Source organism: Chelonia mydas, chromosome 3 (genome assembly GCF_015237465.2).
Source record: "Chelonia mydas isolate rCheMyd1 chromosome 3, rCheMyd1.pri.v2, whole genome shotgun sequence".
Lineage (NCBI taxonomy): Eukaryota > Metazoa > Chordata > Testudines > Cheloniidae > Chelonia > Chelonia mydas.
In genome coordinates, this window is record NC_057851.1 from 178,412,833 (window position 1) to 178,432,809 (window position 19,977).

The 19,977-nt window shown below is 50.8% G+C and overlaps 1 protein-coding gene across 2 annotated transcripts in view; it reads left to right on the forward strand.

The window, feature by feature from the left end:
• EML6 (EMAP like 6) overlaps positions 1-19,977 on the forward strand; it is a 329,709-nt gene that overhangs the window by 218,678 nt on the left and 91,054 nt on the right. For both annotated transcript variants that reach the window (XM_043543860.1, XM_037895940.2), the window contains exons 23-24: positions 895-1,047; positions 1,333-1,464. In XM_043543860.1, coding sequence (XP_043399795.1) covers positions 895-1,047; positions 1,333-1,464 — 285 coding nt within the window. The remainder of the gene's footprint in view (positions 1-894; positions 1,048-1,332; positions 1,465-19,977) is intronic.

Sequence of the window (19,977 nt, forward strand, 5' to 3'; positions counted from 1 at the left end):
CCACCTCTTCCCACCCCTGCTCCACCTCAGCCCCGCCCCCACTTCATTCCTTCCCCTGAGCTACGTCCTGAGGGACTGCAGCAGGAGTCGGACGCGCCCTGCACTCACGGGGCGGCAGGAAGTGAAGCGACCCGGCCCCAGCCAGCTCTGCTCTGCCGGCTCCCAGCCATGCTGCCGGTGAGTGCCTGGGGGTGGTTTCCCCCTGCCCCCCAAGTCCCAAGCCTGGGAGCCAGGGAAGCAGAGCGAAGCTGGCTAGGGCTGGGTCACTCTACTTCCCGCCGCCCCGTGAGTGTGGGGTCGGGTCCGCCCTGCAATCACCGGGTGGCCGGAAGTGGAGTGACCCGGCCCCAACCCACTCCGCTCCACCAGCTTGTGCTGGGGGGCGGTTCCCCCCCTGTTCCCCAAGCCTGCTCTTGCCCTGCCCCCCCAGACCTTGGGGGACCTCCCCCCCGTTCCCACGGAGACCTGGGGCCAGCCCCACCCCGCACCACAATGTCTAGGGACAGCCCTCGACAGAGGTGTGATTGCAGTTCACCTAGACATAGCCATGGTAACTTTAATCTACCTAGCACAACTACAAATAGTAGTGAAGATGTGGCAGCATGGATTTCAGCATAGGCTATTAACGTGAGTGTGTATGAATGTACAACCTGTGCCGTGGTCTGTGCCACCATGTCTTCACAGCTCTGTTTAGCTGTACTAGCTAGATTAAAGGTAGTGTCAGTATGCCAACATGATCTGCAATCACACCTCTGATTGCGTGTAAACATATCCTAAAAAATGATTAATTTATAGACTTTTTCTGTGAGGAGACCTTCTAGCTGTATATTATTGCTGGTTTCCTCAGTCCAAAATTATAAACAGTAAGGTGTTTCTTTTGAATTTCTTTTCCAGGTGGAAGATGCTGTGCCTTTTCTCCTGATGGGAAAGCCTTGGCTGTAGGGTTGAATGATGGGAGTTTTCTGGTTGTGAATGCTGATACTGTTGAAGATATGGTCTCTTTCCACCACAGAAAGGAAATGATCTCTGATATCAAATTTTCACGAGGTGCAGTCAAAGGATAAAATAAGTTGTTTGTTGTTTTTTGTTTTTGTTTTCAATGAAAAACCTAAAATGGAATGTTAAGAGTGCAAATTTGTTTTACATGTGAACCATGGCTGTTAGATATTTTTCATTCTGATGTGTTTGTACAGAGTCTAGCACAATGGGCCCCTAATCCTGACTGAGGTGTTTGAGTACTACTGCAATAGAAATAAGTAATAATAATAATTAATAATAATATCAAGAATATTCACATATACATTAGTTAACTTGGATGTCTTTCTTTTACAGATTCAGGAAAATATCTGGCAGTGGCTTCCCATGATAATTTTGTAGATATTTACAATGTGCTTACCAGCAAAAGAGTTGGCATCTGCAAAGGTGCATCTAGCTATATCACGCACATTGACTGGGACTCAAGAGGTAAAATCTTTGACCAAATATGTGAATTGAAATGCCTGTAATTACAGTAAAAGTAAATGTCAAATGTGTGCCTGTTCCAGATATGCTATAGAAAAACTGCCTCATAATATCCCTTTGTTCCACCAAAAATGCTCTTATACATCACACATCCCAACTGCAATTCATTTTTATTGATGGAATGCATACTTACATACAACATCTGTGCTGAAGATTGTGGTACTTAGAACATCTAACTACAATGTCACTCATGAATGTAATGTTGCTCTTTTTCTTTACCTGATGCTCTGTGGTTGCATGCTAGCAACACATAACACGTATCTATTCCACCTCTCATGACTTATTTCCTTTCTTCTTCTGTTCACTGAGCACTACGTGGCATTTATTGTGATGAAGCCAGTCAGAGAGCATTACCAAAATCATACCATACTGTGATACAAATAGCCTCATTTTCTTAGTCTTTTTCAAATGTAGATATAATTTTCCATGAATATGCCACTTTTAGTTCCATCTCCTTGTGTAAAATTATAATGAGGATTTGCTGTATTTAACAAGTAATTAGAAAAATGTTTGCCTATTATACTGAAATATTTTAATATTTCACAATGGCAAATTTTATGAATTTTAGCTACATGCAGTTGCACAGTCCAAAGCTGGTTAAACATAACCTTTTTCAACTCTATCTGTTGAACAGTCTTCTGGTAATCGAGCATCATGTTTCATAACACTGTACAGCTCTAACTTTCTGAAAGGTTTAAAAAAAACCCCAAAGTTTTGAATAAGTAAGGAAGCAAAGACTGGTATGCATTCCTGTCTATGGGGATTTCTGACTGGGGGAAATTTCCAACAAAAGGAGTAGTACATTAAATAATTTGATCACAGTCATCCAGGAGAATGTGCTGACTTACCAGTTTAAAAAGACTTAAGTATGATTATTGTTTATCTAGTCCTCTTATTTTTTAGGAAGTTTTTTGCCCTTTTCTCTCTCTCTCTTACCTGGCATCAAACTGACCTGTGCTCCTATCAGGGTTCCTTCCCCACTCTGAACTCTAGGGTACAGATATGGGGACCCACATGGAAGACCCCTTAAGCTTATTCTTACTAGCTTAGGTTAACAACTTCCCCAAGGTACAAACTTTGCCTTCTCCTTGAACAGTATGCTGCCGCCACCAAGCGTTTTAAACAAAGAACAGGGAAAGAGCCCACTTGGAGACGTCTTTCCCCAAAATATCCCCCCAAGTCCTACACACCACCTTTCCTGGGGAGGCTTGAGAATAATACCCTAAGCAATTTGTTACAAAATCATCAAAGACCCAAACCCCTGGATCTTGGAACAATGGGAAAATCAGTCAGGTTCTTAAAAGAATGATTTTATTAAAAAAAAAGAAAGGTAAAAATCATCTCTGTAAAATCAGGATGGAAAATACTTTACAGGGTATTCAGATTCAAAACACAGAGGTTCCCCCTCTGGGCAAAACCTTAAAGTTACAGAAAACAGGAATAAACCTCCCTCTTAACACAGGGAAAATTCACATAAAACAAAAGATAAACTAATCCGCCTTGCCAGGTTTACTTACACTGGTTGCAATACTGGAGACTTGGATTAGGATGGGTTGGAGAAAATGGATTTCTCTCTGGCCTCTCTCAGTCCCAACAGAGAACAAACACGTAAACAAAGAGCACAAAACAAAAGCCTTCCTTTCCCCAAGATTTGAAAGTATCTTGTCCCCTTATTGGTCATTTGGGTCAGGTGCCAGCCAGGTTAGCTGAGCTTCTTAACCCTTCACAGGTAACAGGATGTTGCCTCTGGCCAGGAGGGATTTTATAGCACTGTATACAGAAAGGTGGTTACCCTTCCCTTTATATTTATGACAGCTCCTGATCAAGGAGGGCTGGATACCCCTCTTTTAGAAGCCTGCTATTGTTACTTCTGATTTGATTGGATGAGGCTGATGCAGTCTGAAAGTGAGGGACTTCTGATCTTATCATATAAGCATTCAGGTTCTGAATTATGACCCTATCATATAAGCATGGTAGATGCCAATATACTCTCCAGTTTTAAACCTGCTTTCATGATCAGCTCTTCAATCCTTAAATATTAGAATCCCTTCAATTAAGTCAATTCCAAACAGTTATTAGTTCTTGAGCTACCTCTTCCTCTTTCTAACTTCTCCAGTCCGCTAACTGGATCGATTTACTTTAAAATATTTCACTTTCTGACTCTTTTATACATGTGCTTTGTACAGTACCAGACACCCTCCTCAGTACTTGAGGCTCAGGGATGAGAGTAAAACAAAAGCATTACAATAAGCTTCTCTTTGATCTTATTTTAATATTAAAGAACATGTACAAGTTTGCAAGTTATCCAGCATACCAGTTGTGTCACATCAATTCTCTATCAAGAGCAACAACTACTGAACATTTTCCTACTTTGAGGGATATGTCTGACATAAGGGGAAGTGAAAAAAAACAGTGTGTGTGAGTCCTTTTCATAGTGTGACAAAGTTCCTGCTCTACCTTGGTGGGTCTTGCGCTTATTGGCGGATTTGCTCGCCTTGGAGCTTCACGGCAGCCCTCAGCTTGGCCGTTTTTCTGAACCCACAGTCCAGGTCGACTCCTCCTGTGTCTGACCAGGAGTTGGGAGGATTTGTGGGGAACCCGGGCCCGTCCTCTACTCCGGGTTCCAGCCCAGGGCCCTGTGGAATGCAGCTGTCTAGAGTGCCTCCTGGAACAGCTGTGTGACAGCTGCAACTCCCTGGGCTACTTCCCCATGGCCTCCTCCCAACACCGTCTTTATCCTCACAATAGGACCTTCCTCCTGGTGTCTGATAATGTTTGTTCACCTCAGTCCTCCAACACTCCGCGTTCTCACTCTCAGCTCCTAGTGCCTCTTGCTCCCAGCTCCTCACACGCACACCACAAACTGAAGTGAGCTCCTTTTTAAACCCAGGTGCCCTGATTAGCCTGCCTTAATTGATTCTAGCAGCTTCTTGATTGGCTGCAGGTGTTCTAATCAGCCTGTCTTAATTGTCTCCAGAAGGTTCCTGATTGTTCTGGAACCTTCCCTGTTGGGAGACGGGACCGTCCCTAGCTTGCTCCTTAGCTATCTGCTTTCTATTCTTTCCTAAAGCCCCCTGGCCTGGATTTTTCTTACTTTTGGACCCTGCCTTAGTTTACCCCCCCGAACGGGCCAGACGCTTTTTTGGTTTCGGTTTGATTTTTGTTGCTTTTTGCTTTTTCTTTTGAGTGCTAATTGGCTGCCATCTTGCAGCCAGCACCACCCCCCCCCCCCCGCCTGCTTTCGGGCGCAGCTATTTGTCTCAGCTGAAACCCCCGGAGGAGGGGGGGGGAAGATTGCCGATTTCGCTATCCGGAGGGGGGAGTGGAAGCCCCCAGACCCAGCCGTTTCGCTGTTTTGTTTGGACATTCCAGCCTTATCTTTATAACATTCTCAGCCTGCCGGAAGCCTTGGAACGCAGCCAACACAGTTGGAGAAGAAATCATCCAGGAAACTACAAATCATCGTGAAGGGGGCCATAAGATTGAGTAATTTTTCGAATTATACTCTCGTGGGGGAGAGTTCGACTGTGTTTTAATTGCGTTTGTGGCAGCAGAGGGAGTGTGGCACGGAGCTGCACCCCGATCCATCGGTGCCCCCCCCATTACTACAACTGTCAGGGCCCCCCGCCGTCCGTCCCTGCTGGCAACCTGCCATCTGCCTTCGGATCCAGATGTTTGCTTTGAACTTTGCCTTTCGGACCAGACATAACAGCCGACCAAACGAGACTCTTTGGACAAATGTGCGTGGGTCTACACCCCCCCCTCGGACTGCTTATTTTACAGGCTTGCCCCTATTACCGGACCCCGATTCCTGTTATTCCCCCCCTCCCAGTCCACCCATTTGGCATTCCCCCCCCCCCCCCCGCGCCTGCAGCCCAGCAGGGAGGAGCAGTTAATCTGCTTCCCCCTCCCCCCTCCTCCTTCCGGTATCTCCCCGTCTCTCCCTGCTCACAATGGTGGGGAATGAGAGGGGCGAGGCCCCTTTAATAATATTAGCTGTTTCTCCCCCCCCCATCCCCAACCCGCCCCCCCCATTGTTAAAATACTTGCCACCGCCCCCGCTGGGGCACCGGCAGCAGGAGGCACCGGAGTGATTACTGCCGCTGCTGTGCCCACCGCCCCCCCAGATTCTAGGAACCCCCCGCCAGCTGGCCGCAAAGGCCAGGGCGGGAAGAAAGGAAAGGGCCCCGCGAAAACATCTAGGCCCTCCATGGCAGGGGCTGCCCCCACAGCCGTGGCCTTGTCATCGACCGTGGCGCCCCTCCCCGCAGTTCCCTCCACCAGCTCTGTGACTGTCCCTCCCCCAGCCCCCAGGACTTATGCCCGGGCGGTGGCAGGCCCCCCGCTGCCTGCCGCCTCATCATCTCGCCCACCCACTGCCTCCGCTACCATCACCAGCAGCCGGGGCCCTTTCCCCACCTTGACCAGGAAGCACGGTGTCCGTTGCCTCCTGGTGCCCGCCTCACCCCACGTGGAGACATACGTGCAGGCGTTGGCGAAGGTGGTAGGCCCCACGGCTATTGTGGCGGCCTCCAAGATGTATGGGAAGGTCGTTTTTTTCTTAGCTACGGAGGCTGCCGCCCAGGAGGCGGTGGAGAGGGGCCTGGCGGTGGGGGGGGTGTTCGTCCCCCTAGAGCTGCTAGAACACCTGGGCGTTCGCCTCGTCCTCACCTCCGTTCCTCCCTTTTTACCCAATGCTGCCCTGTTACCCACTCTCTCCGCCCTGGGGAAACTTACCTCTGTCATCAGCCCTCTCCCGTTGGGCTGCAAGGACCCCACCCTCCGTCACGTCCTTTCGTTCTGCCGGCAAGTGCAGCTTCTACCGCCGGCGGGGGTGCGTGATGGAGAGGCGCTCGAGGGGTCCTTCCTAGTCCCCTACCAGGGAGCCCGCTATCGGGTCTTTTACTCCACTGGAGAGGCCCGGTGCTACCTCTGCCGCTCAGCGGGGCATGTCCGCAGAGACTGCCCTTTGGCCCGGGGGGGAGGGGCACCCGAGACCCCCGAGACCCGGCAGGACATCGGCCCCGTCGTTGCCGACGCCCCTGGCTGCCTGGCACCTGAAACCAACCCTCCTCCTACTCAATCCATCGCTGCTCCCATCCAGGCCCAGGAGACTCCTTCCCTACATCGCCCGGGCGAGCAAGGGAGTCCCACCCTTGCTATTACCAATTCAGCAGAGCCTATGGAGGAGGGTGTGGCAAAGATATTACCGGGTACAGGGAGAAGGCCCGCCCCAAGGAGAACCCCCCGCCCCTCATGCTGTCTCACCGCTACCCCCCCGAACCCCTGAACCATTGCCTCCGCCCCCCGACACGACCCCTGCTAACCAACCCCCAGACGACACTATGGAGGGCTGGACCCTAGTCCAGGGGAAGCGAGGCAAGCAGAAGGCTCGAGCTCCACTGCATCCATCCGACGCGGAAGCCCCCCGGAAGACCAGGAAGGGAGGCACTGACATTGAGCCCTCCGCTACGACCACGAGTGAGATCCATCCACTGGTGTCGGGAGGGGAAGACTGACTGGCATTGGAGGGCAGAATCCCCCCTCCTCGGGAGACCCTCTCCTCCGAGACCCCTGAGGACACCCCTTCTGCCCGGATACCACCCGAACCCCCCGCGAACCCCGAGGCGACCGTTGAGGTGGGCCCTGGAGGAGAAGCCCCCGGGGTGGCAGGAGTTGGCCTCTCCTCCGTGTATGCAGAGATTGAGGCCCTAGATTTGACCCCGGTCACCCAGGGAGAGGATGATCTACTGCCGGTTGGCCTCGAGCTGGGCAACCTCACCCCAGCCCCCCTTTCCCCATGCTCCCTCCCCCTAATTGCCTTCCCGGGCGAGCACCCTGCAGAAGGTGGTCCACCACCTGATGCCATGGCCGCCAAGACCACCACGGAGCCAGCGCCTAGCATTACTGGGAGCCCCCTCTCTTACCTCTTAACCCTTGACTCTGCTCAGGAGGCACCTTCCTTTAGCTGTTTGCCTCCTGAACCCCAGAGCCTTATCTCTACCCCTGCCCCCACCCCTGTCCCCGCCCAGTTTACCTCCTCCTGCAATGCTATTGCCGCCCCGGGGTTGTTTTTTTCTGCCTTTTGCAGATTCCCCCCAGGGAGCAGTTTTTGCACTTTCTAGTCGTGACCCATTAGGAGTTGCAATTTTTCCCCCGCCATCCCCTTCCACCCCAAGGCGCGAAATGGATTTAATAACCCCAGCCTGTCAGACGCCCCGTCGGTGGTCCGCACCTTGCCTACCCGCCTTAACGGACCACGAGGCTGTATTAAGAGCCCCACCAGGGAATACCTCGGAAATCGTAACCCCACCCCCCCATGAGCTGCGGCATGCACTGCGGAAGTTCTTAGAACACACCCGTGGCGCCCGCAATAGGGTACAGCTGGCTCTTCCGCTCTGGGGGGACTTTGATCAAATTTTTCAGGCCACAAGAGCCCTTATAAAGGAGGGCAGAGGGCAAGGAAGGCGCGGTGCTGCGGCCTACGAGTGGGCCCGCGGCTTCCGAAACGATCTACTCATCTACGGGATGGGTCACGGGTTGCTGCACAACCCGCCGGGGGCCACAAACACCCCCGCCAATGAGAAACCCCCACCCCCCCAGCCCTCCGCATGATGCCTGTTATTATTGCAACCTTGAATACCAGGGGCTGTAGGATGGCTCTCCGCAGGTCCCAGGTGCTCTCTTACCTTCGGGAAGGGGGGTACTCTGTAGTTTTCCTGCAGGAGACCCATACAGACCCGACCGTCGAGGACAGGTGGCAGCTGGAGTGGGGGGACAGGGTCTACTTTAGCCACTTCACGGCTTGGCAAGCTGGAGTGGCGACCCTGTTCTCCCCCACCCTACGGCCCGAGGTACTAGGGGTCACTGAGGTCATGGCGGGCCACCTGCTACACCATTCGAGTCCGTATGGAGGGGCTCGTGGTCAATCTTGTTAATATCTATGCCCCACAAATGAGCCCAAAGCGGCCACAATTCTACCAGCGGGTGTCCGACTTTCTCGGCACCCTAGATTCGCACGAGTGCCTGGTCCTGGGAGGGGACTTTAACATCACCCTTGAGGAACAGGACCGCTCAGGGGCCAAGCCGAGCCCAGCCGCCACGAACATCCTCCGAGGAATAGTCGAACATCACTCCTTAGTGGACGTCTGGCGTGACCATCACCCAGATGACACCTCCACGTTCACTTTTGTCCGGGTGGAGGCCCATCGGTCACACCACTCTCGGTTGGACCGTATTTATTTATCCCGTTTCCATCTTTCACAGGCTCACTCCTCCACCATTCAGCCGGCCCCTTTCTCTGACCATCATTTAGTTACTATAACGGTCTCCCTCCGTGCAGAGAGACCGGGGCCGGCCTATTGGCACTTTAACAATAGCCTGTTGGAGGACGAGAGCTTTGTGACGTCCTTCCGGGAGTTTTGGTTGGCCTGGCGAGAGCAGTGGCGTGCCTTTCCCTCAGTGCGGTGATGGTGGGATCTAGGGAAGGTACGTGCCAAGCTCTTCTGCCGTGACTACACTCGGGGCACCTGCCGACGGAGAAATGTGGCGATAGAGCAGTTGGAACAGGAGGTCTTAGAGCTGGAGAGGCGCCTGACCGCCAACCCCGAGGACCCGTCCCTCTGCGGAGCGTGCCGGGAGAAGTGGGAGGAGCTTCGGGCCCTCGAGGACCACCGGGCCCGAGGTGCCTTCGTCCGGTCCCGCATCCACCTCCTTCGGGAGATGAACTGCGGCTCCCGCTTCTTCTATGCCCTGGAGAAAATGAGGGGGGCCAAGAAACACGTCACCTGCCTTCTAGCGGAAGACGGCACCCCCCTCACGGATCCGGAGGAGATGTGTGGGAGGGCCCGCGACTTCTACACAAGCCTTTTCTCCCCGGATCCGACCGATCCTGGTGCTTGCGGGGTGCTCTGGGAGGAGCTCCCTACGGTCAACATGAGCGACCAAGACCGGCTAGAGCTGCCTCTCACTCTGGCCGAGTTCTCAGAAGCCCTCCTTCGCATGCCCACCAATAAATCTCTAGGCATGGACGGGCTGACCGTGGAGTTTTACCGTGCATTCTGGGACATCCTCGGCCCAGACCTAGTCACTGTCTGGGCTGAGTCCTTGCAGGGCGGGGTCCTCCCTCTGTCGTGCAGGCGAGTGGTGCTCGCCTTGCTGCCGAAGAAGGGGGACCTCCGCGATTTACGAAACTGGCGTCCCGTCTCACTCCTTAGCATGGATTACAAAATCGTAGCGAAAGCAATTTCGCTGCAGCTAGGGTCTGTGATGGCGGACGTGATCCACCCAGACCAGACCTATACTGTCCCGGGTCGCAGCACTTTTGACAACTATTTCTAGTCCGAGACCTTTTGGAACTCGGGAGGAGAGATGGTCTGTCGTTCGCCCTCCTGTCTCTTGATCAGGAGAAGGCGTTCAATAGAGTAGACCATGGGTACCTCCTGAGCACTCTGCAGGCGTTTGGATTCGGACCTCAGTTTGTGAGTTTTCTCCGGGTGCTGTATGCCTCCGCGGAGTGTTTGGTTAGGCTCAACTGGACCCTGACCGAACCGGTCAGCTTTGGGCGAGGAGTGCAGCAGGGGTGCCCCCTCTCGGGCCAGCTGTACGCTCTGGCGATCGAGCCTTTCCTCTATCTCCTCTGCAGGAGGTTGACGGGGTTGGTGCTGCGGGAGCCGGAGCTGCGGCTGGTCCTGTCGGCGTACGCCGATGACGTACTTCTCGTGGTCCAGGACCCAGGCGACCTGGCGCGAGTGGAGGCTTGCCAGGCCATCTATTCGGCAGCCTCCTCCGCCCGAGTCAACTGGGTCAAGAGCTCTGGCTTGGTGGTGGGGGACTGGCGGCAGGTAAGCTCCCTCCCACCCGCGCTTCAGACCATCCGGTGGAGCGCGGGTCCTTTGCTCTATCTCGGCGTCTACCTTTCCACCACGCACCCTTCCCCGCCGGAGAACTGGCAAAATTTAGAGGGCGGGGTGATAGAGCGGATCCGGAAATGGACGAGGCTACTCCGATGTCTCTCCCTCCGAGGGAGAGCACTGGTGCTTAACCAACTAGTCCTGTCCACGCTCTGGTACCGGTTCAACACCCTGGCCCCGGCCCCGGGTTTCCTGACCCACCTCCGGAGATTGATTCTAGAGTTCTTTTGGTCAGGAATGCACTGGGCCCCTGTCGGAGTTCTTCATTTACCCCTGAAGGAAGGAGGGCAGGGCCTGAAGTGTCTGTACACTCAGGTCCGCGTTTTCCGCCTCCAGGCCCTGCAGAGGCTCCTTTACAGTGCAGGTAGTTCGACGTGGAGCATATTGGCGCACGCCTTCCTGCGCCGCTTCCAAGGGCTCCGATACGACCGGCAGCTCTTTTATCTTTGTCTGAGAGGTTTTCCGCGAGACCTCTCCGGGCTGCCGGTCTTCTACCAGGATCTCCTCCGGACCTGGAAACTGTTTCTAACGACCAGGTCCGTGGCGGCCACCGTGGGAGCAGATCTCCTCACGGAGCCCCTGCTACACAACCCCCAACTCTGTGTGCAGGTGGCGGAGTCCCGCTCGGTGCACCAGAGGTTGGTCCTGGCCGAAGTCACGAGGGTCGGAGACCTCCTGGACTACGACCGGAGAGACTGGCTGGATCCCCTGACGCTCGCTCGGCGCATGGGGCTCTCCAGCCCTCGTATTCCCCGGCGCGTACTTCAGGAGATGAAGGCCGCCTTGACCCCCGCTGCTCGGGCTTATGTCAACCGAGCCTTGCACGAGGGCGCACCCCGCCCACCCTCTACCCCAGGCCCGCCGGACCTTTCCATTGGGCCCCTACCCTGCCGATCCCGACAAACCCCTCACCCTTTCATTGCGAGCCGGCTGCATGAATTGCAGCCGGTCAGTTTTCAGCTTGCACCACGGAAATATTTGTATACACTCACGCTTCACACCCTTCACGCCCACACCCTGGTGTCCCGCCCCGACACAAAGTGGCGGGACCTCCTGCCACCTTTGGAGGGTGAGCACCTTGGTCCCGAGGCCCGTCGGGGACATCAGTTGGCGGCTCCTTCACGGAGCTGTGAGCACGGGCGTGTTTTTGACACGGTTTACTCCCATCCCGGATATTTCCCCTTTTTGTAATGTGAGGGAAACCCTGGCGCATGTATATTTAGAGTGTGCCAGATTGCAGCCCCTTTTTCGGCTCCTCACAAATATTCTATTGCGCTTCTGGCTTCATTTTTCCCCTCACCTCTTTATCTATACACTCCCCATCCGTGGCCCCACAAAATCGCAGGATCTCCTGGTTAACCTCCTCCTAGCCTTGGCTAAAACAGCCATTTATAAAACCAGAGAGAGGAGGTTGGCCCATGAAACGTCCTGCGATTGTAGGGCCTTTTTCCGATCCTCAGTACATTCACGTGTCCGGGTGGAGTTCCTCTGGGCGGCGTCCACCGACTCCCTTGACACCTTCGAAGAGCGGTGGGTGCTGTCCGGGGTTCTCTGCTCGGTGACCCCGTCCGGTTCCCTCCGTCTGACCCTTTGATTGAGGGGAAGAGCAAGAGACACCAGCCCCAGCCGTTGCCGCTGTGGATACCATCGTTACTGTCACCTAGGAGGGGTCCTATAATACGTGGGTGTCTACCTCCCCCACTCCCAAACCGCCTACCCCGCAGCCGTGCCCATCTTGCTGGGCACTCTCAGGAGGGGGATAATCGGTGACACTGGGCGCGGCACTAGGTAACTCGAGGGGGTGGAAGACCACGAGTGTCGAGGAAGCCCCCCCGCTCTAGGCCACCAGGTAACTCAGGAGGGTGGAAGACCACGAGTGTTGAGGAAGCCCCCCCGCTCTGGGCCCAGGCTAGCCTGAACACTTTTCCCTCCTGAAAGCTGCTGTGTTATACCTTCTGTTTGCGTTGTTTTGTTGCATAGTTTGGTTTGTTTCTTTGGTACTTCTTGTAACTGTTACAATAAAATTCTTTTCTGTTTCAAAAAAAAAAACAACAAAACCTTCCCTGTTACCTTACCCAGGGAAAAGGGACCTACTGAGCCTGGGGCTAATATATCTGCCTTCTATTACTTTCCTATAGCCATCTGACCCGACTCTGTCACAATATGTATGATTCTAGTGAAGAAGTGGAATGTTGTACTTACACCAAAATCCCACTTTGCAGTTGGAAGGGAGGGTGTAGTCAACAGAGGAATAGAAGTGATATGCAGCTTATATATTTTAATTTCTCTTCATCAGACTGTACTGTGGGTCAGGCTCTATGCATTTTTATTAGAACATGGGCCAAGATAATGTCACTCTTAACTAGTTAAGCTCTTTGGAGCAGGGACCATCTTTTTGTTCTCTCGTTGTACTGCATCTAGAACAATGGGTCATAGTCAATGACTAGGGCTCCTTGGCACTATGGTGATACAAACAATAACAACTTGTTTTACAATACCTGTACATCAAGTTGTGGGATATGATACATGTATGACACTTCTTGGGGCACCCAGTGCAGTGAGTCCTCCTTGTCCACCCAACCAGTCTGTCAGCCACTCAAGCACTCTCTGATCACTGGATGCTCACAGAAATGCCAGGTCCTCTGTTTCCAAATAAACAGTGTACCCCAGTTTTACCTCAGCCCACCACTTCTGTATCACATAGCACTTGGGCTCAATTATAGTAAAACAAAAGGAAATTTATTTAAGTAAGACTAGAGATTCAAATAAAAACAAGTGTGAATGATGGAAACAAATGGTTACATACAAAACAAAATCATAAAATGTGAACTAGGGCCTACACTTGTCAATAATTACTTTTCCTATGTAAGGCTTTTCTACACCACAGAGTTTTGTCGATGCAAGTTACGCCTATGATCAAAAACCAGTATAATTACATAATTTGTGCATGTTCACATAATGCTCCTTCTGTCAGCAGAGCACATTCACAGTTGGTGTTTTAGCATCAACAGAGAGAGCAGTGCACTGTGGGTGGCTATCCAACTGTGCTACTCGCTACCTTCTGCAACTAGGAGTTGTGGGAAGGTGGAATGGATTGCAGTGCATCATGGGTGCGGGTTCAACATCCCATGATGCAGTTTTTCCTTCCCATCATTCCATGGGCTTCCAACTGCGTTTCATGACATTTTTCATTGGCCCCTGTTTACTGTGTGCCCACCATCTCTGTCTGAAAGGATGGATCCTACACTGCTCTCTACTGTTGTGGTCACTGTTATAAACATATTGCGGCTGCTCATACAGTATATCATGAGCACCCAATCTGAACAGGAATCCGAGATGCCTGACCTGCTGTGTGCCATGGAAAGAAACACCACCAGATTACTTTGGGCATTTTGAAGCACTTGGAGGAGAGGAAGGTGATCAGGAACATTCAACATGGATTCACCAAGGGCAAGTCATGCCTGACCAACCTGATTGCCTTCTATGATGAGATAACTGGCTCTGTGGATATGGGGAAAGCAGTGGATGTGATATATCTTGACTTTAGCAAAGCTTTTGATACAGTCTCCCAGAGTATTCTTGCCAGCAAGTTAAAGAAGTATGGATTGGATGAATGGACTATTAGGTGGATAGAAAGCTGGCTAGATTGTCAGGCTCAATGGGTAGTGATCAACAGTTCAATGTCTAGTTGGCAGCTGGCGTGCCAAGTGGCATGCCCCAGGGGTCGGTCCTGTGGCCTATTTTGTTCAACATCTTTATTAATGGTCTGGATGATGGGATGAAGTGCGCCCTCAGCAACTTCACAGATGACACTAAGCTGGGGGAGAGGTAGATACGCTGGAGGATAGGGATAGGGTCCAGAGTGACCTAAACAAATTGGAGAATTGGGCCAAAAGAAATCTGATGAGGTTCAACAAGGACAAGTGCAGAGTCCTGCACTTAGGAAGGAAGAAACCCATGCACCGTTACAGGCTGGGGACCGACTGGCTAAGTAGTAGTTCTGCAGAAAAGAATCTGGGGATTACAGTGGACAAGAAGCTGGATATAAGTCAGCAGTGTGTGCTTGTTGCCAAGAAGGCCAACACCATATTGGACTGTATTAGTAGGAGCATTGCCAGCAGATTGAGGGAAGTGATTATTCCCCTCTATTCGGCACTGGTGAGGCCACACCTGAAGTATTGCGTCCAGTTTTGGTCCCCCCACTACAGAAGGGATGTGGACAAATTGGAGAGAGTCCAGCAGAGGGCAACAGAAATTATTAGGGGGCTGGGGCACATAACTTACGAGGAGAGCTGAAGGAACTGGGGTTATTTAGTCTGCAGAAGAGAAGATTTGACAGCAGCCTTCAACTACCTAAAGGGGGGTTTCCAAAGAGGATGGAACTAGGCTGTTCTCAGTGGTGGCAGATGATAGAACAAGAAGCAATGGTCTCAAGTTTCAGTGGGAGAGGTCTAGGTTGGATATTAGGAAATACTATTTCATTAGGAGGGTGGTGAAGCAGTGGAATGGGTTACCTAGGGAGGTGGTGGAATCTCCTTCATTAGAGGTTTTTAAAGCCCTGGCTGGGATGATTTAGTTGGTGTTGGTCCTGTTTTGAGCAGGGGATTGGACTAGATGACCTCTTGAGGTCTCTTCCAACCTTTATATTCTATGATTCTATAATTCTATGATTCACGGAGCAGTTGCACATGGAGGACAATCATTTTTGGGTTCGGGAAACAAGCACTGAGTGGTGGGATCACATTATTATACAGGTCTGGGATGACAAGCAGTAACTGCAGAACTTTCAGATGTGGAAAGGCTTCCTGGAACTGTTTGTGGAACTTGCCCCACCACTGTGGTGCAAGGACACCAAAATGAGAGCAGCCCTCTCGGTGGAGAAGTGCGTGGCGATAGCTGTGTGGAAGCTGGCAACTCCAGACTGCTACCAGTCAGTCACATATCGGTTTGGAGTCTGGAAGTCCAACGTTGAGGTTGCATTAATGCACTTGTGCAGGACCATTAATCTTATTCTGCTATGAAGGACGATGACTCTTGGCAATGTGCGTGAAATACTGGATGGCTTTACAACAATGGGAATCCCTAACGGCGGTAGGGTGATAATTGCCTAGCATATCCCAAATTTGGCCGCGGACCATCTTGGAACAGAGTACATCTATAGAAAGGGGTACTTCTCTATGGTATTGCAGGCACGTGTGGATCCCCATGGTCATTTCATTGACATCAACGCAGGGTGGTCAGGGAAAGGTGCATGACGCACACATCTTCAGGAACACTGGCCTGTACAGAAAGCTGCAAGCAGGGACTTTCTTTCCAGTCCAGAAGATTCCAGTGGGGTATGTTAAAATGCCCACAGTGATCCTGGGTGACCCAGCATACCCCTTACTCCCATGGCTCATGAAGCCTTACATGGAAAACCTGGACTGCAGCAAGGAGAGCTTCAACAATAGGCTGAACAGGTGCAGAATGATCCTAGAATGTGTCTTTGGCAGATTAAAAGCATGCTGGTGCTGCCTTTTAGTCAGGTTAGACCTAAATGAGGAAAATACTCCCATGGTCATAGCCATCTGCTGTCAGCTCCATAATATTGTGAAACTAAGGGTAAAAAGTTTCCCCCAGGGTGGAGCATGGAGGCGCATTGCCTGACAGCTAATTTTGAGCAGCTAGATACCACGGCTATTAAAGGGGCACAACGGGAGGCTATTTGAATCAAGGAGGCTTTGAGGCACCATTTTGACAATGAGTACAAGTAATGTAAGTCTGCCATGCTTTGTTAACTTGCTGCCTTTCATGAAAATTTTGATGATTCCTGACCATGATTTGTAATCTGCAAATGTTCCAGTTGCCACTGTGTATTAATTCCGCAGCAAGCTCCATATATAGGAGACAAATAAAGATTGATTATTTTTCAGCGAGTATGTTTTTATTAAAAAACAATTAACAACATACAGAAAACGCTTGGTGGAAAGTCAGATAACAGTGAAGGACAGTGTCCTGATGTAGGCTCCCATAGCTATGTGTAACTCCAGGTATCATTTTGGAAGCTGTCTGAAGGGGGGGAGTGAATGGGGTACTGAGACTGCCAGGAAGATGCAAGGAATGGGTGGAAGGAGTTTAGGGAGGCATGGCAAGCAGTTCTGTTTCAGCTGCAGGGGGGCTGAGCACGGATGTATTCTGCTTACAGTGTGATTAGGGATTTCAACACCTCTATTTGCTCTTCCATCACTTTTATCATCTGCTCCTGGCTAAAATTTTCTCCTGGCTCTCCTTACTGTTCTGCCTTTGGCTTTCTAATTTTCATTTACAGTCTCTCTCCACACCCTGCGTTCTTGTTTTTTGGCATCTGAGGATTGGAGCACCTCTTGAAATAGATCCTCCTTGCTCCTCCTTCGTCACTTCCTTATCTGGTGGAGGCGTTGCACTTGTGTGTAGGGGGTTCCCCAGAAGACCACATCTTCAGAAGCACAAGAAACAATAAACAGAAGCATGATTGTTAATGCACATAAAGCATCAAATCATAACAGTAAAATGTACCTCTTTTCAAATTTGAATTAGTTTCTCAGTGTCCCTGCCAAGCACACAGCTCAGTGAATGCCCTAAACATGGTGAGTTCACCCAGGAAAGGGGCATTCAAGATGGGGCAAAGGGTCTAGGTCAGTGGTCCACACACTGTTGGGCGCGCCTCTATAGGGGAGTGCAGAGGAACATCCGCAGGGTGTGGTGGGCCTGGGCCAGCCCCCCCAGGAGACAGGGAGAGAGCGCCACTCTGCCCCTAGTTCTGCTTCAGCCCCAGTCCCAGCTTTCCAGATACTAAAAGTCTGGTTACCTGCAGTAACTGGCCTCTGCCACCGGGGGGTGGGAAGAGCAGCAGCTGCTGCTGGAGCCTGGAGGAGCACTCAGGGATGGCTCTGGCAAGAGAGGTACCGGCAGCTCCCCTGTCCTTCCCCATGTGTGGCTCCCACTCCCCCGTCCTGCCCCCTCACCTCTCCACCCCCAGAGTGCAGCTCCCCCTCCCCTGTCTTGCCCCATTCACCCACTCGCCTCCCACCCCAGCTCCTGGGCAGGGCTCAGACCAGGTAAGGGGGGGGTGCAAGTGAAAAAGTTTGGGGACTGCTGGTCTAGGTGGTTTTGTAAGGGGATCACTGCAGGCGACGAGGGGCAATATTGTAAATTCTGCTACCATTTTCCACATGTCATTGAAGCCAATATCTTACTCCTGAGGGTAAGCAAGGATTCAAGGGTGCATATCCTGTATGCGTGCAGCTTCAGACCAGGTCCTTGTGCTGCTCACTGTGTGCCACTTTGGTCCCTGCACAAGTGATTGCTGATTGATGCCGGCAATCCTACAATGTTTCCTACAATGGAGGAAGGAACAAAGCAGCTCTGCCAAGGAACTTTTGGCAGAGGATTGATGAGTATCTCCAGGAAAGTTTCCTAGAGATCTCTTTGGAGGATTCCAGTGAACTCTCAGTGTGCATTAGCACACTGTTCCATCCCACTGTGTAGCTGCACAGGGGAATGTCCAGCACACACAAACACAGCTAATCTTGTGTGGAAGAAAAACGCAGTCTTCACTCAGGTTGTTTGCAACAAGTCAGAGACAATTTATTCTCAAGCAATTCCAAGGGGGAGAGTGTGCACAAACAGGGATTCCCCCTTCCTAGGCAGGTCTCCGCATGATAAACAATTAGGGCAAGCATTTATGCCTTTTGTTACATACAATAATGATCAACTGCTGCGTCTTGTTTATACATATTCCTTCCTGATATCTTACTTTTTCTCAGCAGTTCCTGCTACAGTCTGCATTCCATTCTTATCTAACACAAGGTCAAAACAGCATCTCTTACAGTTTTTCCGGTCACTTCCAACTCGCCAAGGCCCTTCCTTAAAGTCTCGCATTATTAGAGTTAGAGTTAGCCTGACTCTTACTCTATTCCTAAGAAAACTAAGATGTCTGCGTCCAAATCCCTTTTATCCCTTTTTTACTTCCACACTCCCCCGTTTTGTGCTTCTAGCACAACTATCAGTCTTAAACCTCCATTTCATCAAACCTTGTATTTCTGATTCTAGATTCTAGATCAAATGGTTCAGCCTCATGGGCTTTGGTTGGATGCAATGACAATGCATGGTTAGTATGAACATGGAAGGTGTTATTATTATTACGTCCTTTACAACAACAATAACATAATCCTGAATTGAACAACAGCAATAAAAACATTAACATTCCCATTGTAATAATATGATGGGGTTGTTTTATAGGCCTAGTTACATAGCACAATGCATCATAATTAGTATATAACGTAGACACTCTATAGGCAGTATGAAAGGCATATTTTTCAATTTGATATATATTTTGAAGCATATGAATTTGACCTTGTAATTCAGAGATTTGCTGGACCTCTGGTAGGAGTGAAAGTAAATTTTGGAACTGGTCAGGTACTAAGGCAGTCCAATTAAAGGGTATCTGAAATCTAAGGGCTGATTGTAGGATTCTATCCGCAGGCCAATAAATAATATGATTGCCTGCAGCAGTGGTGAGATTAAAATGTATGTCTTGCAAAGTGGTGGCCTTAATATACACACAACTGTCATTACTCTGTCAGGGTAGTTCCTTGTCCCATACCCTCCCAACAAACGTTGTCATGAACAGTGACAACTTCCCCTGGCTTCAGTTTTCGTACACACTGAAGCTGTGGGGGTTCTAAAGGCCAGAGTGTCCATTGACTCCCTATCCCTATCCAAATGTTGGGTGTTATTCCAGGAGCACTGACTATAAATCGGTTAGGCATATCAGGTAGTTTAATTTCCCAAATGTCTCAGTGAATTATCCAATCCCACATGCATCGTCCCCATGAACCCGGCAGGATTCGGTATGTGGGGGCCCACATCCCTTCAATCAGTCTGTATGCTTGGAAGGAGCACTGTGAATGTCTGCACTTCCACTCAGAAAATCTCCAAGTACGTCTCCATGGCCACAGATCAGATGATACTCCTGAAGTATCTGTAAGGGCAGTGGGCCAAGCCTGATGCTCCAGATCACTCCGAATGGCCATGAGCTGTCATTCAGGAAATCCTGAATTTCTGAACGAGCCAGATCCCACTGCAATGTCTTCTCAGCCTCAGTGATATTTAGAACCATCGTCATCAGAAGTTTCTGGGTCATTGAACTAAGGGCAGAGATAACATGTAATTCACCAACTCCAGCCTGTACCTGGGTTAACTGTGCTCCAGTAATAAGACTTGTGGCTTTTTCCAACTGTCCTAATTTCTCTTCATGTTGTTGGCCTTTATAAATATTCCAAAATTGCAGCTGCACTATTGGCACCATCCTATAGGTGTCCTGCCAAGTCCCTCTTCTTTCTAGAGGAAACCCAGGCCCTTTGCTGTGCTAACCTAATGGCAGCCCCTTTTGAGCAATTAGGATATGTAGAGGTGACCTGAAAACTGGAGTACAGATTTTCCTGGAAAGACCACATTGTCCAGATCCTTCTTTAGGATCTGGGAAAACAGGGATAGAGATTCGGTATACCCTTGGGGTAAGTGA